This window comes from Oculina patagonica, chromosome 2 (assembly GCF_052425735.1).
Source record: "Oculina patagonica isolate OP01 chromosome 2, crgOcupat, whole genome shotgun sequence".
NCBI lineage: Eukaryota > Metazoa > Cnidaria > Anthozoa > Scleractinia > Oculinidae > Oculina > Oculina patagonica.
This window is the reverse complement of record NC_135759.1, coordinates 37,441,446-37,468,601: the sequence shown is the minus strand read 5'-3', so window position 1 is coordinate 37,468,601 and position 27,156 is coordinate 37,441,446. Positions and strand designations below refer to the sequence as shown.

At 38.5% G+C, this 27,156-nt stretch overlaps 2 protein-coding genes across 2 annotated transcripts; one reads left to right on the top strand and one right to left on the bottom strand.

The window, feature by feature from the left end:
- Positions 1–20,596, bottom strand: LOC144644571 (uncharacterized). Its single transcript, XM_078504088.1, has 7 exons — positions 20,032–20,596; positions 7,038–7,244; positions 6,328–6,676; positions 5,353–5,417; positions 4,631–4,770; positions 4,034–4,115; positions 1–3,311 (listed from the first exon to the last, which is right to left on the bottom strand). The coding sequence occupies exons 1-7, from the start codon at positions 20,516–20,518 to the stop codon at positions 1,669–1,671; spliced, it is 2,973 nt and encodes a 990-aa protein (XP_078360214.1). The 5' UTR covers positions 20,519–20,596; the 3' UTR covers positions 1–1,668.
- On the top strand, positions 20,583–26,790 carry LOC144644581 (riboflavin kinase-like). The gene is made up of 4 exons (XM_078504103.1): positions 20,583–20,868; positions 24,216–24,367; positions 24,580–24,682; positions 25,352–26,790. Exons 1-4 carry the CDS (start codon positions 20,607–20,609, stop codon positions 25,468–25,470), a joined length of 636 nt encoding a protein of 211 aa, XP_078360229.1. The 5' UTR covers positions 20,583–20,606; the 3' UTR covers positions 25,471–26,790.
- The last annotated feature ends 366 nt before the right edge of the window (positions 26,791–27,156 follow it).

Sequence of the window (27,156 nt, the reverse complement as noted above, 5' to 3'; positions counted from 1 at the left end):
TTTCTTTCAAATCTTTCTTTTAAATCATCTATCTCTAAGTTTTAAGTTAGTTTCAGATCTAACTGCAATTACTTAAAATGTTTTATTAAGTTAATGGCAACATTAAGGCCACACTCAAACTTCTATAAGTTCAGTTCTTTTAAGAGTTTTGCTACGAAAAACATAAATTTAACTAAACGTTACTAGCTGTAAGCTCTCAATAAGATTGACAAGTTAAATTCCACGCCTCGAATATTCGTAATCAGATTAATGCTGATCCATGGCCAAGACTTAATCTTTCTTGGTTAAGTGTTTTAAGACAAATATAAGTAATTTGTACCACCTTATTCAAGCACGATTAAGCTAATCGAGGATTAGCGTGAATTTTGATTTCAGTTTTTCCAACTTTTCAATGAGGATTTCTGTTTATACTTTCTGTCTTTTAGTTTTGACGCCGACTTATCTCAAACTCCACACAAATAAGCAACTTTTATAACCCTCGATCAACTTCAATCCTGGGTTAGTGCAAATCGGCTTTCGAACAAGGCAGCCCTGGTGTATTAAATACCTAAACAAATATTTAAGGTCCCCTTCGATTTTGCAAATCGCTAAAAAGAACGTAATATTTCATAACTCTGCCACTATGAGTCAGCTGAAAATATAGAAAAACCTGTTTAAAACGAGTCTTTATCCGATCCAAATGAGCTGATCAAACGGACAACTTGAAAACCCTAATCTACAGCAAACCTTTTACTTCAAAGCTGTCACTTACCGAACATAAGCTTACAAGGGCGTTATAGGTGAATTTCCGAAAGAGATAAAAGTCTAGAGAAATATAAGAGGTGAACACACACCCAATACCTGGTGTTCATATATTATTTTTAACTTAACCCTCGACTTTATATCTTTATTATTCCCATATATAAATTCAGATTCACTTACAAACACCCCAAAATTCTCAAAAAGGTCCTGACGCGTTCATGGAACGTGCATTCTAAACCTATGAACGCATTTCGGGAATGCATGAAACCACAACACAACAGAGGAAAAAATGTTCAATACTAATAAGATGGTAAATTCACCTACAACGCCCCCTATACAAGACCAGGTCCCTGCTGCCAAACAAGAACACATTTGTGTAACAACAATATTTACAGGGAAAATTCTGAAGGTTCCTACCCCTTGGTCCATTAAGCTTACTGCACAAAACATCCTTCAAAAACGACTACCATTAAACGAGATATGTCTCGGAGTTGAATTAAGTCCAATTCTTTGAAAAGAAAGCGTCTACTAACTAATGACAACTGTAAAACTAAACCTACAGTACAAAGGTAGCAAGAAGAGTGGCAATAATACGTGTTACAAACCAATCAGAACTTAAAGCAGACACACGACCGATCACAAGCCTTCGGGAAATGTAACTAAAAGACAATTAAGGACTAGCCTCCAAGTTAGACGTTCTCTGTGCTCGTCACGCAATCCTCCCCCACATTGAAGGGGGTGGAGATAAAAGATTGCGTGACGAGCCCAAAAAAGGACGAGGAAAAGAAGGCCAGATCAGGACTGGGTTTGCTTTTGCATTTGATTCATGTGGACAACATCTTTCCTCTGATTGGCTAGAACAGTTTTGCAGAATAGTTGTTAAGCACTGTGGAAAAACCACTCCACGCCTGCTCATAGACCGTTAAGTCACGTGCCCGCCGTTCGGAGATCCTCGGCTGATTCCAGGCCTTCCTCGGTATCCCCCTTGTAACCAAGGTCACCGTCTGACGTAACGGCTCCACCAAGAGTCGTCATCTGTTCTTGCAAACCCTTCAGTGTTCCCGAACGACTGCGATCATCGTCAGCTTCTGCAGGTGGTCGTGGTGTAGCAGGTCCCTTGCTCCCTGACTCATCAGCTTCCTCCTCGTGTTCAACCTCGGTGTCAGAGTTCACGGGAGTGATTGTCTCATCAGCAGCGCTGTCGACTAGGGCAGCGTCTGTATCCAGGGAGGTTGAACTACCTCCTGGTGCAGCTGTCATATAAGCTGCAGTATCTGTGTCGGAAGTGAATTCGTCCCTGGCACTCATGAAAGACTCTGTATCACTGTCTGGCTCTGGACTTGCTGACCTGACGTCTTGTTGGTCTGCTTGTTCGCTTTCCTCTTCATCTTCTTCTTCGTCTATGACGTTGTTTTTGGCGATATCCAAAAGCGAGCCTGAAGGAGACATTTCACCACTGTTTTCCTCGGACCAAACTCGGGTTGCAGTGTTCCCAGTCTGTTTCTCGCCATTTTTCACACCAGAAACCGAGGCTAAGGCTTCAAAGCTTGCATGCGGCTCACTCTCTAACGGATTGAAAGTTTTCTCAATTGTATAATGTTCAGCTACAGGCATCCCTTGGATGGACTCGAAGTTAATTTTATAAGTTACAGTTGGCTTCTCGGCGGATGAAGACGAGTAAGATGCCGACTTCTCTTCAAATCGTGACGAGGAAAACTCGTTTGTTGCGTCGCTTCCGTTTCTTTGCGTGACAGTTCGGTGCACTTCAGATGTGACCGCATGATGGGTCAATGTTGTACTTTCATTGGAAGCTTCGAACGCGTTACTATCAAGATCAAAGGGGGATTCCTCTTGAACTTGCGTGACACTTGGCGACACCGACACTACAACTTTGTCAGCGTCACGTTCAGGAAGTGTCACGGTACTAACATAGGTCTGTTTGGAAGTCACCACCTGCCGGTGGACAGTACTGGTCACGTTTTTTACGGAGGTCTCGCTTTTTTCTGACACATGGCGGCTGCCGCTGAAGGTCGCTGCCATTGTTCTTTTGGACGAAGGCGCAATATTAAGGCTGCTACGGTAACCCACCTTCTCTTGGCTGCTTGAATTTACTTCGTCCATGTTGTGCCCGGCAGAGTCTGACACTTCAGGTTGTGACTGTACGGGACTCTCTGTAAAAGCTTTGAGCCCTTGCTCCTGCACGACACCAAGTGTTGCTCGCCCTTCATCGGGAACGTCAGTGGGGGTTGAGATGTATTCTCGGGAAATGGACTTCACTAGGGCAGCCTTGACTGGCGAGTCACTTTCAGGGGTCACAGGTCCGTGCAACGCTGGACAACTGTCAGTAACATCTGCTAAGGGAGGTCCATCTTGGAAGTCATCACTAGCACGATTGGATAGTGCATCACTGCTGTTCTGCCCTTCTATGATGGTCTCCCTGACGTTTTGAGGCGTTTCGCCGTTGATGTCTTCATTATCTAGTTCGGGTGGGGTACGTTCTTGCTGCTCAGCGCTGTTTTGTTTGATCTCTACTGGCTTCTCTTGTAATGCATCTTGCACAAGGTCTGGAACTAAAAGCAACATAGATCATGAAAACCAAGGATCAACTCAAACCATGCTACTGTAGGTCGGTATACGGTATCTAGCCTCCCACGCAAATTTATTTTGGCTCGTCTAGCAATTCCATCTGGACTGCCTTGTTTAACAACTTGCTCCAAGTGTAATACCATCTGATGGGGATATATTTTGAGGGTGGCTTATTAGAGACGGGGGGGGGGGGGGTGGGGGGGGGGCTAATTTAAAAACATATCTCAGTGAGGGTACATGCAAAAGGAATAAAGTGGACTTTCTAATGTTGTAGAAGTGTTTGGTAACACAGTTTGTGGTGGCTGAATAGCTAAGTATAAAGTTGCCTTGTTTTCTTTTTCGTAAATTGTCGTGATTTACCATCTTGGGAGGAGGGAGGGGAGGTTTAATAGAGAGGGGGCATATGATGGGGGGGGGGGGGCTTATTAGGGAGGTGGCGGGCGCGGGCGTGGGGCTTTTATGGTGTTTTTTCTATTATTGAATACCAGTTGTATAACATTTAGACCTTTTTTATTTTTTATTTTCAATTTTAAGCTTTTATATTTGGGTAATGCACGATTGAAATTTTTATATCCATCATTGCACAAAAAGTTTAAAAATTATAATCATTTATTATTAAGAAGATTAAGTTATTCAGCTGTCTATTTGGTTATTTTTAAGAGCCTTCAATTCAAGTATGTGAAGTATGCAAGAATGTGATTCTCACCCTGTCCTTGCTCATCAGCTGTGTATGACACATCACGAACTGCAAACTGCTTTTTAATCATTTCCTCATTGATGTTCACATCCTAAATAAACACCAAAGTGAAGCTCACTTACTCTCAATAACACATATATCACTGTTACAATCCTGCCGCCAGACATGAAAACCTGGCTTATAGTGTTTCAATGGTTAAAGAAGCTAGGTCACGGTATTTTAGGTACTTCTATTTATTTTCGTTAATTAAGAGCTCTAAACTTCAAATTGGCACACCGAGTCTTTTATTGGCAAAATCACAACCACCTATCAAACAGGGGTGATTTCTGAGCATTGTACATGACACTTTCATACAAATTGAGATAAACTTTAAAAAGTCGGACCGATGTTTTTCAAGTTAACCTGAAAGCAATCCATTTTAATCTTGTTGAATTTTGCCCATCCATGCCCCTTTTTGGCCTTTTTGTGTTTCTTTTGAGTTCTTCTACAGTTTTAAGCCGTTATTGTGTCAAGACATGTTTCCAAAAAGAAGGCACACAAAATAATGTATCCTTTATAGACATTTTTTGTACACATGTACAATAAAATGTGACAACAATTTCTTACCGTCTGTCCAGTGGTGTCAATCAACTCAAGACAAGGTATGTCTCCATTGTATTTCACCACTCGTGCCATCAATGAAACCCACTGAGCGCAGTAGCTGAGCTGATCAAAATCATCAATTGATTCTTTACTCCACTCACCATCTAAACAACATAGTGTCCTTAAGCAGTTAGTATTTACTTCTCAGGGCTGATCAAAACCTTTAGAACTTTTCTTCACAGTAACAATAGATTGTCACGTAGACTGGCGACGAGATTACACAAAATTAATAATTATGACAGGAAACTTATGTTCTTGAGACATATCAAAATTCCCAGAAATGAAGTACACATGATTGTATGGAAAGAAATGTAAAACATGTCTAATTACTCTCTTAGTATAATTATATTTTTTTCATTTCAAATTTGGTAATGAAAGTACATGTACATGTACTTTAAATTAATTGCATTTTAGAGCCTTACTATCTATAATAATACAGGCACTCAAGGAAACTACAAAATGTTTAAGAAAGTACAAGAGTATCTACATGTACATGTGAGTGAAATGGCTTTTATTTTGCGACAACTACGTGTAAGTTCTACATTGACAAAATTTATGTACTATAATTATATACCATGAAAATCCCATATACAAACTGATGGGAGGGCTATATGTGCAATTAAATGCCCAAGATGCACACAAAGAAATACTAATTCACATACATTGTATAATTTAAATGCACATACCTTTAGGCTTCACACCAGCCAAAAAGCATTCAATAGCTTGAAAAGGAAGTCTCTTATGTTCCTGTCTATATGTTGTCAAAATGAAATAAAAACATGTTTTAACATGATGGTCATAAAAAAGCTCCCGCCAGCAAGCCTAATCATTGGTCCTCCATTATGCATAATGGCCCATTTTCACTGTTCTAAGTAAATATAAAAATTGTCTAACGTTTGTTTTCACTGCCACCGTAATTATTGTATTTACTAATTCCACCAACAGGCCTAGTCAGTTGAGCGAACAAGTGCCAGTGCCAGGTTTTCATGTCTGGCTGCATTTCACAGTGCCGTATCTTCAGCTAAGCAAACCACTGACCAATTACTGAAGATTGCGGGCGTTTTCAGATTTCAGAAACCTGAAAACACCGCTTACTGGCACATGTTCCCCCAACTGTAGTAAAAGCACTTCATTTAAGTCAGTGAAATGTTCCCCTGCAAGACAAAAATAACAACATTAAGGTAATTCCCTTGAAATAGAACTGCTCATAGATTTCCAACCGAACTTTGCCAGTTGGTTGTTTACCTTAAGGAAAGTTAAATTTTGAAATAAAAAAGGGGGATCACCGTATTCGTTTAGGAGCAGGAAGACCTTGTATTTACCATATAATTCCTTATATTTCCTTTGCGAGTACTAGCAAAGTACACGTTTTCAGTGATAATGTATTATTCTACCATAGAAATTGATGTGTATTCATGTTATAGAAAGAATTTGATCGCTACTAACTTTCGAACTAAGAGAAAAAAATGATAGGTCACCGAACTCACTTACGAGAAAACGATGATTTCTCTCTCGCACGAGCCAAGCCGCATAGAAAAAAGCTGCCATTTTGTTTATGTGCGTGCGCTAGTTACGCGTAAAATTCTGCGCAGTAAGGATGCGCAATGCAATACTAGGGAATCACCTTAAGTAAACATCTCTTAATCAAGTACTGCACTTACTTAAGTTCTCTTAGTTTTTCCTTGGAAATCTTTCCAGAGTCTCCAAAATCCACATAATACAGATCCACCATACCATCTTTGTGGATTTCCAAAACACGTGCTCTGTACCAAGAGGAATCATACTCAAATGGCGCACAGCAAATATCTCCAACCTTAAAGGCATTTAAGACAGCATGTGATTCTGAAGAAGAGTACATTGCTGTCAAGTCATTTGTTAGTTTATCGAGGTCAGGAGAGTCCTTTGTTAGCAGTTGTACCCAGAAATGTCCAGGATTGTCAATAGCTGACACAAATACCCCAAAGAAGTCATCTGTCTTTGGTAACTGTACAACACCTGTTATTGGAGACGCTGAAAGAGTAACAAGAACTCAGTGTTACTGATAAATGCAATATCAGATAGAGCAGTTTTCAATTATCACTCTGGCCAATTACAAAAGACATAGATAATCCAGAAAGCCAATCAAAACTGGAAGAAAATACAGTGTACATGTTGCTGGCACAAAGTGCGGGGAAACATCCAAACATGCAACAAGTGACTCGTGATTGGTTTTCGTTTTCCTTTTGTTTGGCTGAGAAAGTGGCACAAGAGCTTGTAAACCAATCACTGAGTATAGTAATGCAAAACCAATGCAAAATATGAATTACTATTGACACTGAAGTGAAAACCTCTCTAACAGATTGTCAATATGTGGAATTAATGGAGAACGTACCAAGTGCAGAATCTAATTTCCTGGGTGCACGTCTATTTCTAGGCATTCCAATATCTCCCCTGCGAGCCCTAATTTCATTGTCTTCAGCAATTTTCTCATCCAGTAGTCCTTTAGCATTGGCGATTTGATCCAAGGTTCCAGTTACTGTGCACTTCCTTAAAGGACTTGACATGTCATCACTGTCACGATCAATTCTAATCTTAGCACCTATAGAAAAAGATACAGTGAAATGGAATGTCAGGCATGTACAGCAAGACCCTGCTATCTTGAGTTTGCTTATCTCAGTCTTTAAAAGTTGAGTTAATCAATCCCATCTTTTCTTATTTATCATTATACAGTATGCTATCAACACTGCTGATCCTAGCAGTATGCTGGACATAAGTCGCATATGAACCTAGTATTTGGCCTTTCTCACCAGGAATCTCTCTGTTGCTCAGTGGGTAGAGCGACCACCAGATGTTTGAGAGGTTATGTACTGATGAAATCAAAACTCCAACAACCCCATCCCACCCCCCAGAACACCCCAGGCATTTGACTTGTCCGTGTACCCACGGGACCAGGAAATTGACCTCAACAGATGTTATTGGGTGGGAAATTGAAACTACAGTACCGCTCAGAAATAAGCGTCCATCGTATACACAGCATGAAATCTTAAATTTACGATTCCGTAACGATGCCGTAAAGAAAGCGTTAAGAACCTCTTTACGTTTGTATACGAACCTCTTTACAATTTCGTACAGAACGTCTTTACGCACTGAAAACTACAGTGCGTAAAGAGTATGTAGGTAGACTATAAACGCTATGTTTACGCATCCTGTAAAAAATCGTAAAGAGGTTGCTTACGAAATTTTACGGCTACTGTAAAACGAACAGAAAGTCGGTCTTTACGCGTTGTTAAACTATCGTAAATCGGCAGTATAAAAAAGCTCATTGACGGCTTTGTATCTTTCTGTATTCTTCGTCAATATCTCTTCTTTTGGTAATCCGACTTTTATAAATGCAGGTTTGTGTCAACATCTCAAAAGCCTATTCAGAATGTTTACGATTTTTAACGCTTCCGTAAACTGGGATATACATGTAATTTACGTATATGACTCCCAAGTACTGACCCAGCCCCAAGAAGAACAAGAATACATGTTTAATTCTTTGCAATTTATTTTATTATCATAACTCGAACGAAACATACATCTCTGTTATTTCAAGAATAAACGTTTAGCCACAGCTGTTACTCTGAAAAGCACGTGGTTTGATTGTTAATAAAAGTGAATTTATACTAGAAATACTTGGAAACAATAACAGGTTTTTTAAAACTTGACTGTTCAGCTAAGTTGTATTCTTTGTTTCCATTGTTCAAGGTGGTTTGGCTTAAGTGCCTACATGTATGTGACACAAATTATTTATTGTTACTGTACTGTAAAATATAATCTTATTGGCAATTATACATTTCCTTTGGAAATAATACATTTCCTTAGAGATGTGTCCACTAATTTAAAGCTTTGTACAGGAAATTAATTTCACTGAATTTCCAACATTGCATGCTTAAAAGAAACTAAGTTAAAAGCACAAACACTATTTTTTTGGGTGAAATTCGTGTTCACATTAGTGTCTACTCTGTTGTGATGTTCCTAACAGGCCCAAAGTCGGCCAGCAGTTGCAGGCCTCTGACTCATCATCAACATCTCATGGTTTTGTCATTGCCCTTGCATATGGCATTAGAATGTTCCCATGTGTGTGCTCAAGTTAAGCTTTTGCTTTTGCAAGACTGGCCCTCTCCCATGGTAGCTGCATGGTAACATGTTGCATAATTTATTAGTCTGCCTCACCCATAATGAAGATCACTCATGGAGAGTAAAGTTTTTATGAGTCAAATGAGTCAATGATGATGAGTCGAATCTTAAAATTGAAAACAGTGTTGCCCTTACTAGCAAATGAAAGCTATCTGCAAGTAAACTAGAGTGGAACTCGCTACAAGCACACCCGAGTAAAACCAAATGGCAAGTAGACCAGAGCAGAACTAATTGCAGGCAAACTAGGGTCACCATAAGCAAAGTAGAGTGCTTCTAAGCTAACTTGTATAATGGGAAACCATGGTTTAATAGATAATAACCAACTTTGTGTAAAATTCACCTTGAATCATGACTCATAGAAACTTTAATCTCCATAAGTGGTCTTCATTATAGGAGAGACACCTGTACCATGGAAGGGCCAGTCTTACAAAAAGCAAGTGTTAAACTTGAGCAAACCTATGGAACACTCTTACTAATGCCATGCAAGGGTAATGACAAAACCATGAGATGTTGATGGTGAGACCTCCCACTCATGTTGTCCATGAAGATACAGCAGTCTCACAATAGCAACTATAGCTGCAGTGTCTTTCTTTTGCTGTCATGTCTTTCATCATTTTATATGCAAAGTGATGCCTTTCCAGTTTCTATTAAATGGAATAAAAAATAACAATTCAGTCACAGTGTCTGATTAGATGTATGTGAGACATTTATTAACATCAACTCTGTTGTTATATTATAAGCACTTGCCCCATTCATTAAGCCAATTAGCAAAATAAGAATTCTTACAGAAATTTCCTGTTAACACTGTACATGTGTTCAGTATTTGAGGCAAAACAGTTACTTTGACATTATTTTACTTCTGGACATGCATTGTTACCAGAGTGGTAAATGTACAGTATGCTTTCTTATTAAAGGACCCTAGCCAGCCTCTGTCACTTTCAGTGCCATCGAAATTATTAAAACTGAATCGTGAAGCAAAATCTTATTGCATTGCTGTACATAAAGTGTATACTGTAAGTTGTATTACTGGACGTTTGCTTAATTACCTTTAGCAGTTTCACATTTATCTGTTTTTGTTTAGACATGCTCTACATAAAATACCGGTATACATTGTAACACCGAAATTCTTGCAAAGGTGACTGACAGGGGTCCTTTAAGATTTTAGTGTGTAACAAAAAGATGTAATCACGAACTGGACTCGCATGATACATGTGTAATAAGTGTGAAATAAGAAAACTGCAATTTCCATACTGCAAAAACAATGCACTCTGAGAGAGTAAGAGTCAGAATTGAGGTGAATTTCTTATTATTCACAAATCAGTCAATTTACCGAAAACAATCAGTGACTCTGGCTTTACAGGGATATAAATTGTAGCTAAGATTTTATTTACTATTGGTGGGTATTAGCAAAGGAAAGGTCATGGCAAGGTTTCTGCACAGCCCCATACATTAATTACGCATACAATTTTCTGACTGACTCATTCTTTTCAGGGTACAATGTAAAGGTCTATACAATGACAAGATGCAGGGACATGTTGCAACAACATGTAGCAGTGACATACTCAGGGACATGTGGCAGTGACACATCCCTTTGTGTGTGCTGATACTTTTGAGATGTGCAACAGTTTGTTCCTGCGACATGTTGCACGAAGTTCAATGAGTTGAATTCCGTGCAACATGTAGCAAAGACAAAACAGCTTCAACACATGATTTTGTCGCTTCTACATTTTGCTGCGACGTGTCCCTGTGACATGTCCCCACGTGTGGAGACCTTAAGATTCATGCAACAAACAAACAATGTATTCTTATCCCTTCATGTACCTTACAATTTTCTTTAAGCAATCAAAAGCCAATGAACTCACCATTATTTTGTTGCTTTGAGCATTGATTTTCATTTATTGTTGTCAATAATTGTGTTGCTTTGAACATTGATTTCATTGATTTTTGTCAACTACATGTATTTGCTTATCAATTGACTATGATGGGTGTTTGTAGCCTGCGTCACAGACATAATCTTACCCCGGCTAGGGTTTAGTTTCATCTGCGGCGCAGGCTAGGTGTTTGATGATCAAGCAAGCCAGGCATAACTAATCGATGATCAATGACATCAATTGGTAATCAATGAGTAATCGATGGGTAATCAGTTGATTAGTCATTGATTATTGGTGATGATCAATGAGTAATCGATGAGTAATCGAAGCCCAAAAATTTTGTGGCCTATCGATTACTCATCGATATGACATCGATTACTCATTGATGTAATTGATTACCTATTGATGTTATAGATTACTCATCGATGACCCATCGATTACTCTTCAACCATCATACTGCACACAAAAGACACATTCCTTGCTTTCTTGCTGTTCTTGTACCATTTTTTGTGATTTTTTAATCTCTGCTAGTCATATTTTGCTTTATAACTGGCATTCTTGTTGACGAAATTACGCCCTCAAAAAAGGTCAAATAACCTTCCGGCATATCAAGACGTGAAGGGCTAAGCACAAATACAGATGATATTTCAATATTTCGCTTAATAACAAAACAATTGAACAGGAAAACCAACCAGTCTGGAAATGAAACTAACAAGTACGGAGACAAGAATCAACTACGTAGTTATAGATTTTGGTCGGTGGATGTTTGTCAGCAAAGTAAAACTGCTTCGGCTTAGGGAAACAGCCATCATAAGCAGTTACATTAAGCACCGGAACAGCTGCAAGCACTTTTACTTTCTGTACTTTTTTCACGTGTTTCCATGATATTGTTAGATTGTTATAGCGTGTTATACTTTTACAAGTTCCGGTTTTCAACCACAAGACTATATCGATGAGTAATCAATGCAATCAATGACTAATCGATACAATCGATGACTGATCGATGCAATCGATGACTAATCGATGACCAAAAATTTTGTGCCCTATCGATTAGTCATCGATTACTCATTGATCATCGGCAATAATCAATGACTAATCAACTGATTACCCATCGATTACTCATTGATTACTCGTTGATTTCATTGATGTCATTGATGTCATCGATTAGTTATGCCTGGAGCAAGATATTTTCAAAAGAATTCAGTTTGATTAAAATATTGTTTTTAAATTTACCAGACCTTTCAAAACCTGGGACTATGTACTTGTAAAATTCCATAATTTTGAAGTGAAACCGCAGTTCTCACTCATGGCTTTAGTTGCTAGTAGTTTTATCCAAGGTTGGAGAACATTGAAAGTGTGATTGATTTACAAAGTATATTTAGTAACGCATGCATGTAACCCTGGACGTATAATACTATTTATAACAATTGCAGTTTTGATACAAAGAGTCTACGCACTTCAAATGAGTAAATGGGTGAATAATAAGTGAATGTTTGCAATAATTTGTTTGTCATGAACTCCTGGGGATTCGAACATGATAAGTATAAATTATTGCTTAGCTCTAAAGTGTAAAGAAATATCTTCTAAAAGGGATGTACAGCATAGAAAAGGTAAGAAATTAAAAGAGAAAGACTACTCACCTAATCATACCTCACTGTTTCGCGCTCGACTCGAAGTCATGGAATAACCTGAGGAAATGGAACGATGTACGCGTCCACCACACATTCCATCTCAACCTTTTTTTATGTCCGAAGGCTTGTATTGTGTGCAAGGACAAGTTTTCGATAAACTAAGCTCATCAACAACAGGAGAGAAGACTTCGAAGTGGACCGTTGAACAAGTTGTGAATCATTGTCACTTTCAAAATGGACGCCAATTTCAGGCACACACGTAAACCCGCTGACCCTTAATAGCGACGTATAACAGTGCCCAGTCCACCTCTGAGGGACAGACTGAAAATCGCTCGGCCGCTCGCAAGCCGATCGCATGAAAAGTCAATGAAAGACTTATATAACGTGTTCGAACTTCAAGGTAACAATTCCATGGATTTTATAATAGTGTTTATAAATTGAACGAAGCACTGTTTTATTTAAAAGATAAGATGTGGTTTTCACTTGCAAACAAGCAAAAAATTTAGATTCCGGGATGTGGATCAATTTTTAGGATAAACCGAGGCCGGAGGCTAGGCCAATGAATGCAAGAAGCCTTGACAGTCTAATCTTAAAGTTGAAAAAGCTAACTGTCAAAGCATCACGCTTGCATATATCAGTGCAGTCTCCATTGTAAGAACAAAACAGTTATCTCTCGTGATAAGACAACTCCCTGTTTTTCAATGCTATTAAAATGTGCATCAAAAAAGGTAATTACAGCGGACAGTTTGTGGCCGTGTAAAAAAAACAGCTTATACATATTCGGAAAGACATTTAAAAGTAGTTGAATTGTGCGTACAGAATTACTCGAATAGCCTTAAAGAAATAGTAATGTTCTTAAAGAAATAAAAGGCGCGTTAAGATTGACTCTGAGTAAAGAAAGTTAAAGGTCCGTAAAGAACGGTTCGTAAAGAAGCGTAAACAATGTTAAAGATTCGTAAAGTTTTAACAACGAAACTGATCATAATAGTTTTAATTCTACTCTGATCGACGATTTATCACTTCTTTTAGCATTTCTCTTATTTGAAAGTGGTGAATTATATCCAAGGCGCGTAAGAACTGTTTTCAGTGCGTAAAGAAAGTTAAAGGTACGTAAAGAACGGTACGTAAAGAATCGTTAAGAATGTTAAAGACGCGTAAAGTGTTAACAGTGAAGCTGATCAAAATAACTCTAATTCTACTTAAGACGGATGATGTTTCACTTCTTTCGGTATTTCTTTTCAAAGAAAGTAGTGAATTAGCTTGAATTATATCCATCGAGATCTTTATCCTTTACGAACATGTAATATCCTTTACGCAGTCTTTACGCGTTCTCTGCTGTTTACGCATCTTTACGGAACGCGAACTTGTCCGTAAAGAAAAGGCCACATATTTACGAATATTTACGCAAGCGGTAAAAATGCGTAAATTCGTGTTTTCATGCTGTGATACGCACCTTATACGCACATACGCAGACGCAGATACACAGATACGCATACACCTGAGTTTAGAATCCCTTCTCAAACAATCATGCGTTCTTCGAAAGAATTAAGCGGTTATCAATCATCATGCCAAAAGCAACTTACTCGATTCCAAACAACTAAACCTTAAAGGCCGACCAGAACAACGCAAAATCGCCAGAGAACCTGTAGTTCGTCGCAAAGTCGCCAGAGAACAAATCAAGCAAGCCGCGTGAAGTTTAAATGTCATCAAAATGGAACATGATGTGCTGTTATTTGTCGGAGTATATCCTGGATCCAATAAATTAAAACTCGTCTTAAGTGGTTTCTTCAAGCAGAGAAGTCGTGGTATTATAAGTGTTCGGTTTTGAACAAAAATATTACATCCAGCCGATTCTATCAGATCGTGTTACAGTTGTTTACCTAGCGTGTGAGAACGACCGCTTCTGATTGGCCAGTCTCTGGTGTCGCGACAACAAGTCAAAACAAGATTGATTTCTTCTCTCTCGATCCAGAGAGTCACACAAGCGGTGATTTTGCAATTTAACTCAACTTTAAAAGGCGAAGGAACAGAAACAGCTTCGGGCCGAAATTGTAGAAGCGATTGCCAGGAAATTGTTTAAGACATGTGGGATTTCAAATGCTCTCGACAGTTCAAAAGACGATCACGTACGCTGACAAAACAACATTCCAGAGCGAGCCGATGAACGCGACGACGAATAGCGAAGAAAAGACAAATAAAAACTTCATTCCTTACGTTGGTTCATTAAACCAAATGTCCTTTAGGAGCCAACACTTAAATAAAAGGTAATGACCAAGAATGAATTACAAACGCTTGTTAATTTTCGTTTGTTTGCTTGTTGAAGTGTCACGGCATGTAGCGAAAATAACGAAATCTCTGGCTTTACTCGGTTCTGTTTGGGATAAATTAAAACTATGATTCAAACGAAAAGAGAAATTTTCTCATTGCAGTAAAAACTCGATGACTAGTGTTTCTGATGTATTGTGTATTATATTAAACGACAGTCAACTGCAGTATTTAAGCTTAGAACGGAACGCATTTTATATTTTTGTAAAACTTGCGGTGTTTGTCGCTTTGGCACGGCATGATTTAGTCAGTCTTCCTTGTAGTTAAATTTTACATGTAGCAATGTTAGGCCATTGAAAGAACAATCAACTATGGACAAAAGAAAAAACAATAAGCTAGCTCATACATACTAATAAGCATACGCGTATACAGAGTATACGCACATACGCAGACGCATATACGCAGATACGCATACGCGCGTATACGCAAAAGCATACGCGTATGTTTTGGGACGCTTATTTCTGAGCGGTACTATATATAAGAGTGATGTGGATTTGAGTTAATTGTTGGGCAAATTTTGTTTGTTTTTTGTGTGTGTGTGTGTTTCGTGTACCGTATTTACCTGTGTATAATGCGCACTTTTTTTTGCCTAAAATAGCCTCAAAAATGCGTATGCGTATTATACACAGAATTCTTTTGTTTGGAGTCGCGTGCTTAATTACCATAAAAACAAAGAAACTGAATGTTCTTTAATATAACTGGTCTTTAATTGAAGACTAAAACTTTGTACCAATGAAAAGTCAACAACCTTGATCCGTGAATAAATTAACCTAACTACTTAAGCGAAACAGCTGATCAACAAAACAATCACTTTCGAGAGATAACGATGGCTACGAAACTCACCGGAACAAAGCGTCAAAGTTACACAGTATCAGACAAATTACGGATCATAAATTTTGCGGAACAGCATGGAAATCGGGCTGCCAAACGGGAGTTTGGAATTTCCGGAACCCTTGTGGGTTTTTGTTATTTACATGTATATGTTAGAGGCTCCTAATTAGCCATTCCGAGGTTGCGCAGGGAACTGGGGCGAGTTTCAAATTTTAAGCAATCGATAATCTGACACCACCAAATGAAAGATCGTGATGCCATTGGTCATTTGACCAAGTTTTATTAGCTCTTAGGATAAACAGAGACGAAGTTATGGACCTTAAAACATGGTTCAAAATCCATACAAACGTCTCTTATTTTGAGTCAGCGTCCCCCAAAACCATATGAAGACTTAAATTTTTTATGGTTTTTGTGATACTCTTTAAAATGGGCAAACATAGTGATTTTCATCATAGTTTCTTTCAAATAACGGGTCTTTGGCAGGATTTTACAGCTTTCACAAAATGGATAAAAAATTTTAAGAGTTTATATGGTTTTGGGGGATGCTGGCTTACAATTAGAGACGTTTGTATGGATTTTTAACCATGTTTCAAGGTCCATAGCTTAGTTTCTGTTCATCCTCATGAGGGGACGCAGGCGGTGTCAACTGTAAGTACTTCAGAGGAATGCTAGGATATTATCCTAGCATTCCTAACATACCTCACACCAGGTTCCTTCGCTTGAGCCGCGAAAGGTGTCATAATCTGTTTCGCTGTCAAAACATTATTTAATCTAATGAAGACCAGAAAAAGACGATCATAATACCGTCGACTAATAATGTTGTGATGTTGTGATAACAGCGCGCTGTGATTCACGAGTTTTTAAAATGTTGTCGATGTACCTCGGCAAAATCGGAGAACAAGGAACAAGTTTTAAAGATGATTATTGAAGAAAGCGTGAAAATAAACAAATTTTTAAACTAACAACGAAAATGCACAGCACATTTTATAATACCGGGGAGTTTTTTAATAAAATACAGCCGGACTGCTGTATCAGTACATGTTATTCGATTTTCCTGTTCGAGCCTATCAAAAAACTATAGAATTTTCGAACTGACGAGCGCATATTATAGCCGCAAGTAACTTACCAAACTGAATTAGCTGCATAATGAGCGGCCGACAATAATAGAAAGGAATTTTCCTATGTTTTTTTTAAAGGCCAAAGCAGTTTAATTCTTGAACTGCGAGAGTAGCGGCCTTTTGCGTACCTGACTCGTACTGGTAACAGGCCCGTAAAATTACGAAACTGAATCTTAAAGCTGTATCGAAGCAAAGCCTTCAGAAGAAAAACGCATCCAATGGAAAACAATGCTAAATAACGCCGCACTGTTTCCATTTTCAGCATTTTGTACAATGTACAAGTGTTGCGGCAAGCATATGTGTGCAGCCGTCTTCAATAGAAACATGCACATAAAATTATTTTTTGCAGTTGTTCCATGACATGGCTGCACCACCTAACAGACAAAAAAAAAAAGGTTGCCAGCTAATGATTAGTTACTCTTGATTATATATTCCATTGGGAGAACAGACTTAAAAGTATATATTGTGGCTCGATGATAAGTATCTCCGTGTTGCGGTCTAAACTATATGACCCACCAGTTGAAGGAAAGAACATTAAAACAATTTTAAAGCGTAGAAGTATTAGAATTGCAGGTTACATCGGACTGTATGAGGCGTGCCGCCCGCCAGCTCCGATGAAGAAAATATTAAAAGGCAGTGCAGTATTAGAATTACAGGTTACATCGGACTGTATGAGGCGCGCCGCCCGCCAGCTCCGATGGAGAAAATATTTTAAAGTGGTGCAGTATTAGAATTGCAGGTTACATCGGACTGTATGAGGCGCGCCGCCCGCCAGCTCCGATGGAGAAAATAGAATTGAGCAGAATTAGAATTGCAGGTTACATCGGACTGTATGAGGCGCGCCGCCCGCCAGCTCCGATGGAGAAAATAGAATTGAGCAGAATTAGAATTGCAGATTACATCGGACTGTATGAGGCGCGCCGCCCGCTAGCTTCGATGGAGAAAATAGAATTGAGCAGAATTAGAATTGCAGGTTACATCGGACTGTATGAGGCGCGCCGCCCGCCAGCTCCGATGGAGAAAATAGAATTGAGCAGAATTAGAATTGCAGGTTACATCGGACTGTATGAGGCGCGCCGCCCGCCAGCTCCGATGGAGAAAATAGAATTGAGCAGAATTAGAATTGCAGGTTACATCGGACTGTATGAGGCGCGCCGCCCGCCAGCTCCGATGGAGAAAATAGAATTGAGCAGAATTAGAATTGCAGGTTACATCGGACTGTATGAGGCGCGCCGCCCGCCAGCTCCGATGGAGAAAATAAAATTGAGCAGAATTAGAATTGCAGGTTACATCGGACTGTATGAGGCGCGCCGCCCGCCAGCTCCGATGGAGAAAATATTTTAAAGTGGTGCAGTATTAGAATTGCAGGTTACATCGGACTGTATGAGGCGCGCCGCCCGTCAGCTCCGATGGAGAAAATAGAATTGAGCAGAATTAGAATTGCAGGTTACATCGGACTGTATGAGGCGCGCCGCCCGCCAGCTCCGATGGAGAAAATAGAATTGAGCAGAATTAGAATTGCAGGTTACATCGGACTGTATGAGGCGCGCCGCCCGCCAGCTCCGATGGAGAAAATAAAATTGAGCAGAATTAGAATTGCAGGTTACATCGGACTGTATGAGGCGCGCCGCCCGCCAGCTCCGATGGAGAAAATATTTTAAAGTGGTGCAGTATTAGAATTGCAGGTTACATCGGACTGTATGAGGCGCGCCGCCCGCCAGCTCCGATGGAGAAAATATTTTAAAGTGGTGCAGTATTAGAATTGCAGGTTACATCGGACTGTATGAGGCGCGCCGCCCGCCAGCTCCGATGGAGAAAATAGAATTGAGCAGAATTAGAATTGCAGGTTACATCGGACTGTATGAGGCGCGCCGCCCGTCAGCTCCGATGGAGAAAATAGAATTGAGCAGAATTAGAATTGCAGGTTACATTGCTAATACTCTTGTACTGGTCAGTTTTAAAATTAATCTTTACTTCGACGATACGGCTGTATATTTTAGAGAACGAATAGAAAATGAATGTAGCGAAACATAATGCATCGCAAATAAAATGAGCCCGTTTTTGTAACAAGAGTCTGACCAAATGTTACAACAAGATGGAATCTTCAATTTACTGACCATGACCTAAAAATAGTAATGTTTAATGGATTGACTTACCTGGCGACCTCCTTATTAATGATCCATGACGTGATATCCCGGGCCATGATTATATTTAAAGCGTTTCTTGTGTATGACTGAAAAACTGAACTACGTGCAACCGAACCATTTGCAATATGTCGTAAGATATTTAGGATTTTGAACGACTTTCTGCGTGGAAGGCGCCAGCGTCACCGCAACTCGCTGCTGCAAACTCACCGTAATTTTCACTTTGTAAATCCACATGAATGATCGATCGACAGAACATAGAAATGATCATCTTGCATAAGGCGAAAACAACTTAAATCTTAAAAGGTCGAAACGTTTACGCGACATCAAAGTATCTAGAAATCATTCTTGCTAGATGAGCTTCTTCTGTCTTTCCCCAATTTCCTGCCAAAGCAGAATTCGCCGCGAACATTATAATTTATTCTGCCGCCAGAATGGAAATTGATCCATGTAATATAACACAACTGATGAGAAGATAACTCAAATGCTGCTGACAGATTATAACACTTTCGGTAACCGCGAACTAATCCTCTTAAGAAATCAGGAACTTACAGTTGACGCCACTTGCGTCCCCTCATGAAAGCATCAAACTTGGTCAAATGACCAATCCTACCATGATCTTTCATTTGGTGGTGTCAGGTTATCGATTACTTAAAATTTGAAACTCGCCCCAGTTCCCTGCGCAACCTCGGAACGGCCAATTGAATGCTTTTTGGATGTTTTTCTTCTCAAGATAAGCTTTAAAAATCAAGTGACTTCCTTTCGAAGCTTTTTTTATAGTGTTTACGCTATCTTCATTATCTATAATGTACTGGTAATAATTTGGAATTTTTTTTGTCATAGCTTTCAAACCTGGCAACTATCAATCGTCCAACAATAATTAGGTCAATGGTCCAATTATAGAAACATCTTCCAAATTTGGTTGATGCTAGACAGTTAGCTGGAACTACCCAGTGATTGTAAATGAATCATATTATAATAAAACAAGATAATTATTTGCTTACAGGTGGGACAACATAACAGGGCCTAATAAGATACAATATCTGCATATTTTTAGAACTGTGCACCACCAATGTCCAATTTAACAGACACCTTGTTTTATCAAAAATGTAACCAATACTGTACTTTTCGGTAGTTCGTTCATTTTCGGTAGTTCGTTCTGTACTTTTCGGTAGTTCATTCTTTGAAAAGCTACTATTGGTGGTTGTTTTGATCAATATTTAATAAAATCAATCACAAATGTACAATGTGTGTACATTTGCCAAACAATAAACAGACATCACCCACCTGAAACTGAACACATGTGACGTATTGTCTGTCCTCCTTTGCCAATAATTCTTCCACAAGCACGCTGAGGAACGAAAATATCTTCCGTTTTAATAACTGGTTGTTCCGCGATAATTTTCTTCACCAAAATTTCCGCTCGCTTCGTTTTCTCGCGTTCACCTTGAATGAGCACGATTCTTTCTTCGCTTTCATTTCCTTCATTTTCATCCTTTAGATTTATCCGAGCTCCGCTATCCTTTTCTATCTTTTTAATATTCGCTCCAGACTTGCCAATGATAGCGCCCACTACCGCACGAGGGACTTTGACTTCCACAGTTCTTTGGTTTGCAGACGCAACCTCCTCGCCTTCTTCCGCGTGAGTATATTCCTCATCTTCGTCTAGAAAATGAGAATTTTGGCGTCTTCTGTACCATAGATATAGCAATAATGCTACTACAGGAACGCCAATAGCAATTGCTGCTCTCTGCTCGTTGGAAAGGGAAGGCATTATTTTCTACAGACTTTCAAAATATTGTCCATGTGAAAGTCGTGAAAGTGAAAGTAGCACAACTAGCGGCTGGCTGCGCCACCTGGCCATGGCCCCCATTGGCCTTCAGAATGAGCCGGACTCAGAGATAAACCACGTTTTGAGCACCTTTATTAAAGGAGCCATCGGAGACGTGACAAAATTTAAAAGACGACAGTCATTTCATTTCGCAAGATCAAAAATAATCATGGTGCTTACAATACACAGTGGACAAGTTAGCTCCTCGGTTTTGCCATTTCTGCCTTTATTTCTACGCGCTCCAGTTGTGCAAGGAAAGAGAAGGGGAGGAAAAGAGTTAGGCATTCCAACAGGTATGAGAAGTAGGCATACGTTTGTTTTACACGAAGCCGGTCAGGGGCTCTGACACTGTGGGAGCTTCAAAACAAAATTTTCATAATCGAACATAAAGATATATAGATTTAAAATCATTGATTAAAAAGATCATGTTCACAAATTTGATCTTTTATTTGGCCTACGACAGGCTACTCGACTCACTCGATCGGACAACAACAAAAACTCTAAAGGTACCCGAATTGGGACAAGAGTACCTCGAGGATCAGAGCTTTCGGCAAGATTTCCGCACAGGACCCTACATTAATTATGCATACAATTTTCTGACTGATTCGTTCTTTTCATGATTGCTGTTTATGTATAATAATAATAATAATAATAATAATAATAATAATAATAATAATAATAATAATAATAATAATAATCTTTATTTCAACACGGTAAAAATCATCAGGACTTAAAATACATAATACTTATTTAAAATACTTAATACCTATTTTACATAATAAATTTAAATTACATTATCGTCTACAAAGTAAATAAAAAGAAACCTGCTTTCCATATGCGGTGATGTTAAAAATTGATTTTACACTCTGCAGCCGGAAAGATGGGTGCGCGGTCGCAGGTCTTTCCAACACCGCCTCTATACTAAAACTTTGAATAGTGTGGGGGAGCGGAACAGTTAGTCCCGCGGCCCTCTCGGTAGGACGTCGCTTCTATAGAAAACATTGTCCTAAGGTAGTCAGGTGCAAGACCATTGAGTGATTATAGACATCACGGCTGTTTTAAATAATGGAATCGGTTTATTCCAGCCAAGTCTTGCAATAAGATCATCAGCATTGGCATCGTAGGAAGAAGAGGTCAAGATACGCGCAGCACGGTTTTGCAGTTTTTGTAGTTATGCCAGAGTTTTACTGCAATTTCCCCAAACGACACTACAAAATCAAAATGGGGTTGTACTGAAGAGTTATAGATACATAGTAATGTCTTAAATGGAACAAAAGACCTGCTACGCTTTAGGATGCCAATGCCAGATGCAATCTTTTATAGGGATAGTATGAAATAGTTGCATACATAATTAATGTAGGGTCCTCTGCGGAAATCTTTCCGAGCTTTCATTTCTCAGCTTTTTTCTTTTACATGTTAGCACTTTCTTTCACTACTATCGCATTCTTTCGAATTATTTTCCGAATTATTTGGCAGACTCGACACAAAACGCCGGCGGCTAGTTTTGTGTTGCGTAATACTTTGTCTTTCGTGTTTTCTGGCCTGCGGTTTCTCGCGCACGTGAAACGAACATCCGATTATCGTCACGAACATCCGCTTTACAACTCTTTACATTTGCTTTGAGAACTCTAGTTATTCGTTTTATTGTGGTGGCCGAGATGCCTTCAGACCTGGTTACAAGTTGCCTTCCGTATTTTTGTCGAGGAGAGGTAGTTAAGGGTTTTGGAAGAGGCAGCAAGGAGTTAGGCATTCCCACGGGTGAGTTGTTACAGGTTGATAATGAATGTTCATAAACCGGATCTTCATAATTTGTGAACATTTTCTAATCCGTTTTTCCGTGTTGTACGGAGAGACCAATCGAGACATTTGTTGAAGCTATTAGAACTGTGTTCGTGCTCTAAGTTTACCACGTCAAAACGATTTTTTATCTATTGCTTTGAGCCATTCTAGCGATTCTCATTCGTCATCTCCCTTTGTATATAGTATGTAATCATGTTCATTGACTCTATTGGAACCAAATCTGACTCATGCTTAAAGTTGTTTCAACCTCAAGTAATGGGTTATCTTCTTGGTTGAAATTATCCCTATCTAGTCATATTTTCTATGGTTCCCTTATTTTTATATATGAAGATGTCAATTCACTCATAACATATAACATATCTTAACACAACAGCAATGAAAATTATTTTTTTAAAAGAGATACGGTATGCAAATTATTGCAATTGACAATTCAAGTTTCTTGAAAGAGTTAATTGTGTTTTTGTTCTGTTATGTTTGCTAAGATACATTCTGACTTAAGAAATATGTCTTTGAAAAAGAGGCACACAGTAGGTCCACTTTTGTTTTGATGATAAAGAAAGAAGTGTATACAAAATTACATGTCATTGTGTATTGAGGGCAACACTCCTGGATAGACCAAATCACCCCGACTCCTGTATGGTGACTCCTGGATACCAAAGAAAGTATTGAAGATAATTTACTTCTGTATCTTAATGATCCCAAAGATCTGTAACAATTTTATGATTCAGAAAATCTCTGGCGATCCTAATGCTTTGGATATTTCCAAACAAATCTTAAAAATTCCTTTAGATCTCTTATAATCTCAATAATATTACACTTCATGTGGACCATATTTTAAGAACAAAGAGTCATGGGTGTATACATGAAGGGAATAGAATGGTCATTGGGATATTATAAATCACGGCAAATTTTAGGCGAGTCTCGAAATCTTGCCTTCCCTTCTCGGAATCTCATGCTCGAAAAAAAAGCTGATCTCATAACCTTGAATTTTGCAATTTGAGTTTTTTTTTAATCTTACAGACCAAACAAAAGTTTAAACTGAATGAACTGTGGTACAACAATTACAGCAACAACAACAGCAAAACAAAAAAATCACAATTTGAATCTCAGAAGTGCTTCTTGTCGTTCTTGTGCATGTTGTTCGGAGACATCTGTTGGCTCAGACTAACAAACAGGTCTGCCATGGACAAACATTCTTGACTGTAGAGGCAGCTGAATCTCAACTAGCAGCTAACATCTGTGGATAAATAACCAAACCTTGGCAAGGTTATTTAGTCTGCCAGCAAGCTGTTCTATCAAACACTGACAGTTGTCTGTCAGCAAAATGTTTAGGTGATGACAGTACCTAGATTGTAACCTGTGGAACATAAGGGAGAGATAAGAACATTTGAAATTTTTATGGAACCAATCAAGCTTCAAATAAGTTTAATGAGAGAATATTATTTAGCTACAATGGGTGTCAAAAGTAGTTGAGACGAATGGTGGAAATAAGTTCTTATTTTAATATTTCCATTTTTCCACTTCAAATCTGATGTACCTGTAGATTGTCAACCACTCCCCCTCCCCCTTTTCAGTGTAATTTGTACACAAACAAAACAAGTCTTCTAGATAGCAAATCCAACATTGTTTCGGGGGGGGGGGGTGGATATATTGAAGAAGTGTGGGGTGAAATGTGTCCAAGTTACTCAAGAAGAGGCAAGCATCTCAATACTTTTGGGAATAGGTATAATTTCACCCTGCTGAGGTTAAACTTTTGTTCACAAGTGGATGGCCAAATGCGCAGGATATATTATTTAAAACAATTGTTTGTTATCCACTCATTCCACGTTTTTCCTTGCAGCAAACTTCCCAGTGAATGTAGTGGATAATTTACCAGAGGCAGTTAGTACTGGAATTTACTATGGTTGGGCAAGTGTCAACAGAGGGCCTGTGTACAAGATGGTCATGAGTATAGGATGGAATCCATTTTATAATAACACCAAAAAATCAATGGTGGGTAACTATCTGCTAATGAACGTGAAGAAAGCCAATTTATATATTATCAGTATGTGACTCGAAAAGTAATCAAGTGAAAATTTTGTAAAAATTTGCGATGTCAAGCCATCCTGATGACAAGTCAGTAAATATTTCGGTAAATTAATATTAATGAAATGTGGCTGTTGTGATTTCAAACTAAACAGTTCTTTCTTTTGTTTTCATTTCAGGAGACTCACATTATTCATTCATTTGAAAATGACTTTTATGGATCAGAGCTTAGTGTTGTCATTTTAGGTTTTATTCGACCCGAAAAGAATTTCCCATCATTAGGTTAGCACATATTTTGGTAATTATTAGTTGTTTCATATCATGACTTGTACTTACAGTTTTGCTCATTCACTAAACAACATTTGTTGTGTTTGCACATGCTAGCTCTCTCCTCCGCAGAGGCCTTTTCTAATTTGTTTTATTGCTTTGAAATGGGGAGAGGTGAAAAGTACATGTAAGCATGTAGAGCCTGAAGAGAGAAAAAAACGTGCACAGCCCTTTTTTTTCATTAGTCGTTTTTTTTTCCTTTTTCTTTTTGTTTTCTGATTATGGAGCCTCTGTGGAGGAGAGAGACAACTATAGTGCACTGTAGTTTGCAGGGTTGCTGAAACATTATCACTAGATTTTCACCTTTTTTCAAATCATTTTTGAATTTTAAGATTAAAATCTTACCTTTATTTCCATATTCTAGGAAGTGTTTTCACATTAATCAATCAATCAATCAATCAATCAATCAATCAATCATTTATTATCCACCTACTGTAGTGTTTAGTGTAATGACTTGGCCTGTGAACAGGCTCTCCACTCAAGGATCTGTTTGAGGAGGGGAAGAGAGGGGTAGAGCTCCTCACGATAGAGCCTGTTCGCAGGCTATTAATGACTGTCCTGAATGTTTAAACCACTTGCAACGTCTAACATCACTAATTTTTTTCTCCTCTGCTTTTATTTCAGAATCCCTTATAGAGGCCATTCACTCAGACATTAGGGAAGCTGAACAGGCACTTGAAAAAACTGAAAACAAAGAGTTTGCATCAAATAGCTTCTTCAACAAAACAGAGAGTAGCACATAACAAATCCAGCTCACAGGGACCTGAACATTGTTACTACTAACAAGTAGTTTTGCCATTTTATACACATTCATAACAATATTATTATTCAGCTAAAGCTCGAATTTAACTTCTTTCAATGACATGATAAAACCATGCGGCATACACCCAAGGGCATTACATGTAAGTGCTTCTGTAGCATTACAAAAGTATAAACCACAGCTTGTAAATGACCAATTTATGGTAGGGAATTTCTTCAGATGTAAAATTATTTGGGGTATTTAGTTAAACTAACCTCTTCAGATTACCTTATTACATGAAATTTTCGCGTCACGTTAATTTCGCGATTTTGAGGTGCACATATTTCTCGACACTTAAATTTCGCAATTTTGCGAAAATTTTGTATTTTGAATCACTTTAATTTCGCGTTTTTGAGTGAGACACAATTTACATTTTCTTAGCAATATATTTTGACATGCCTTTGAATTATATAAAACGACTTCATCGAAGGAACAATAACGTCAAAATTAACAAAAACGCAGGAGGGGACTTAATCTCAATAGAGCAGTTCTCAGAATGTCTACAAGTGAGTCAATTGACGACAACATCCATTTACATTGATTACTGACATATGCGAGTCACTTAATATTCGCGTCATGTTATGTTCGCGACACTTATTGTTGGCGTCACTTTAATTTCGCGATTATTTTAGAATCGTGAAATTCGCGAAATTAAAGTGTCGCGAAAATTTCATGTAATTAGGTAATCTTCGAAAAAGTTGCCAACAATGGAAAGTACAGTTAGTAACGTGCAACCATTTGTCATAAGTTGCATGGGAGTGGTCGTAATCAGTATAGTTACATTGTTGTAAACATGTTTGCCCAGTATTGGTACCCTGTTGAACTGGTATAGTTACCATGTTTTCATGTTTGAATAGTATAGTAACCGTATTGGCACCATGTTGTACCGGCATGCTATAGTAACCATGTTGATACCACGTTTGATTAGAATTCACCATGAAGTTCCCATGTTAATCTCGAGCCTTGAAATACTCGTCAAATTAAACTTTATGCATATTACCGTAAGTATGACTGCTTTAAACCAGTCATTCTGAGAATGTACATTTATAACACGCCATTCATCATACTTAGGTAAAAAAATATTTTATGGGTATTTCCTCAGTGTGTTCGTTACTTTTGATGTACATACTTGTTAATGGTTTAAATAATGAATCACTGTTGCTAAGTTGATATAGTATACCAATAGAGAGTACAAGAAACCACGACGCCAACGCCGAGGACAAAGTCTCTAAAAGAAATAAATTGACATTTTACTTGAGAATCATTCTCGCAGTAGTCTAGATTATTTTATTCATTTTGTCCATCTGTATCAAAACTGTCATCTAGTGAAAGTGCAAAAACAGCGTTCCATGTACCGTAAATAGTTACACTGAAAGTCAAAACGCAGAATTTAGATATTTTACGTTGTTGTTTTCCAGTTTTTTTTTTTTTTAAAAAAAAAAAAAAAAAAAAAAGGTTTCCGGGGAAAAATCGGAAAGCTCCGTTTTGTCCTCCTGTGTTTGTAGATTGCGGCTGAGAATAAATGCAGCAAGAGGTATCGCGCACGAGCAGAGCTAATGTACACGCTCATAAAACTTTCTGTTTAATGTAGTTCTTCTTTCTGTTGCCGTTGTGGTTTTCATTCTGTTGA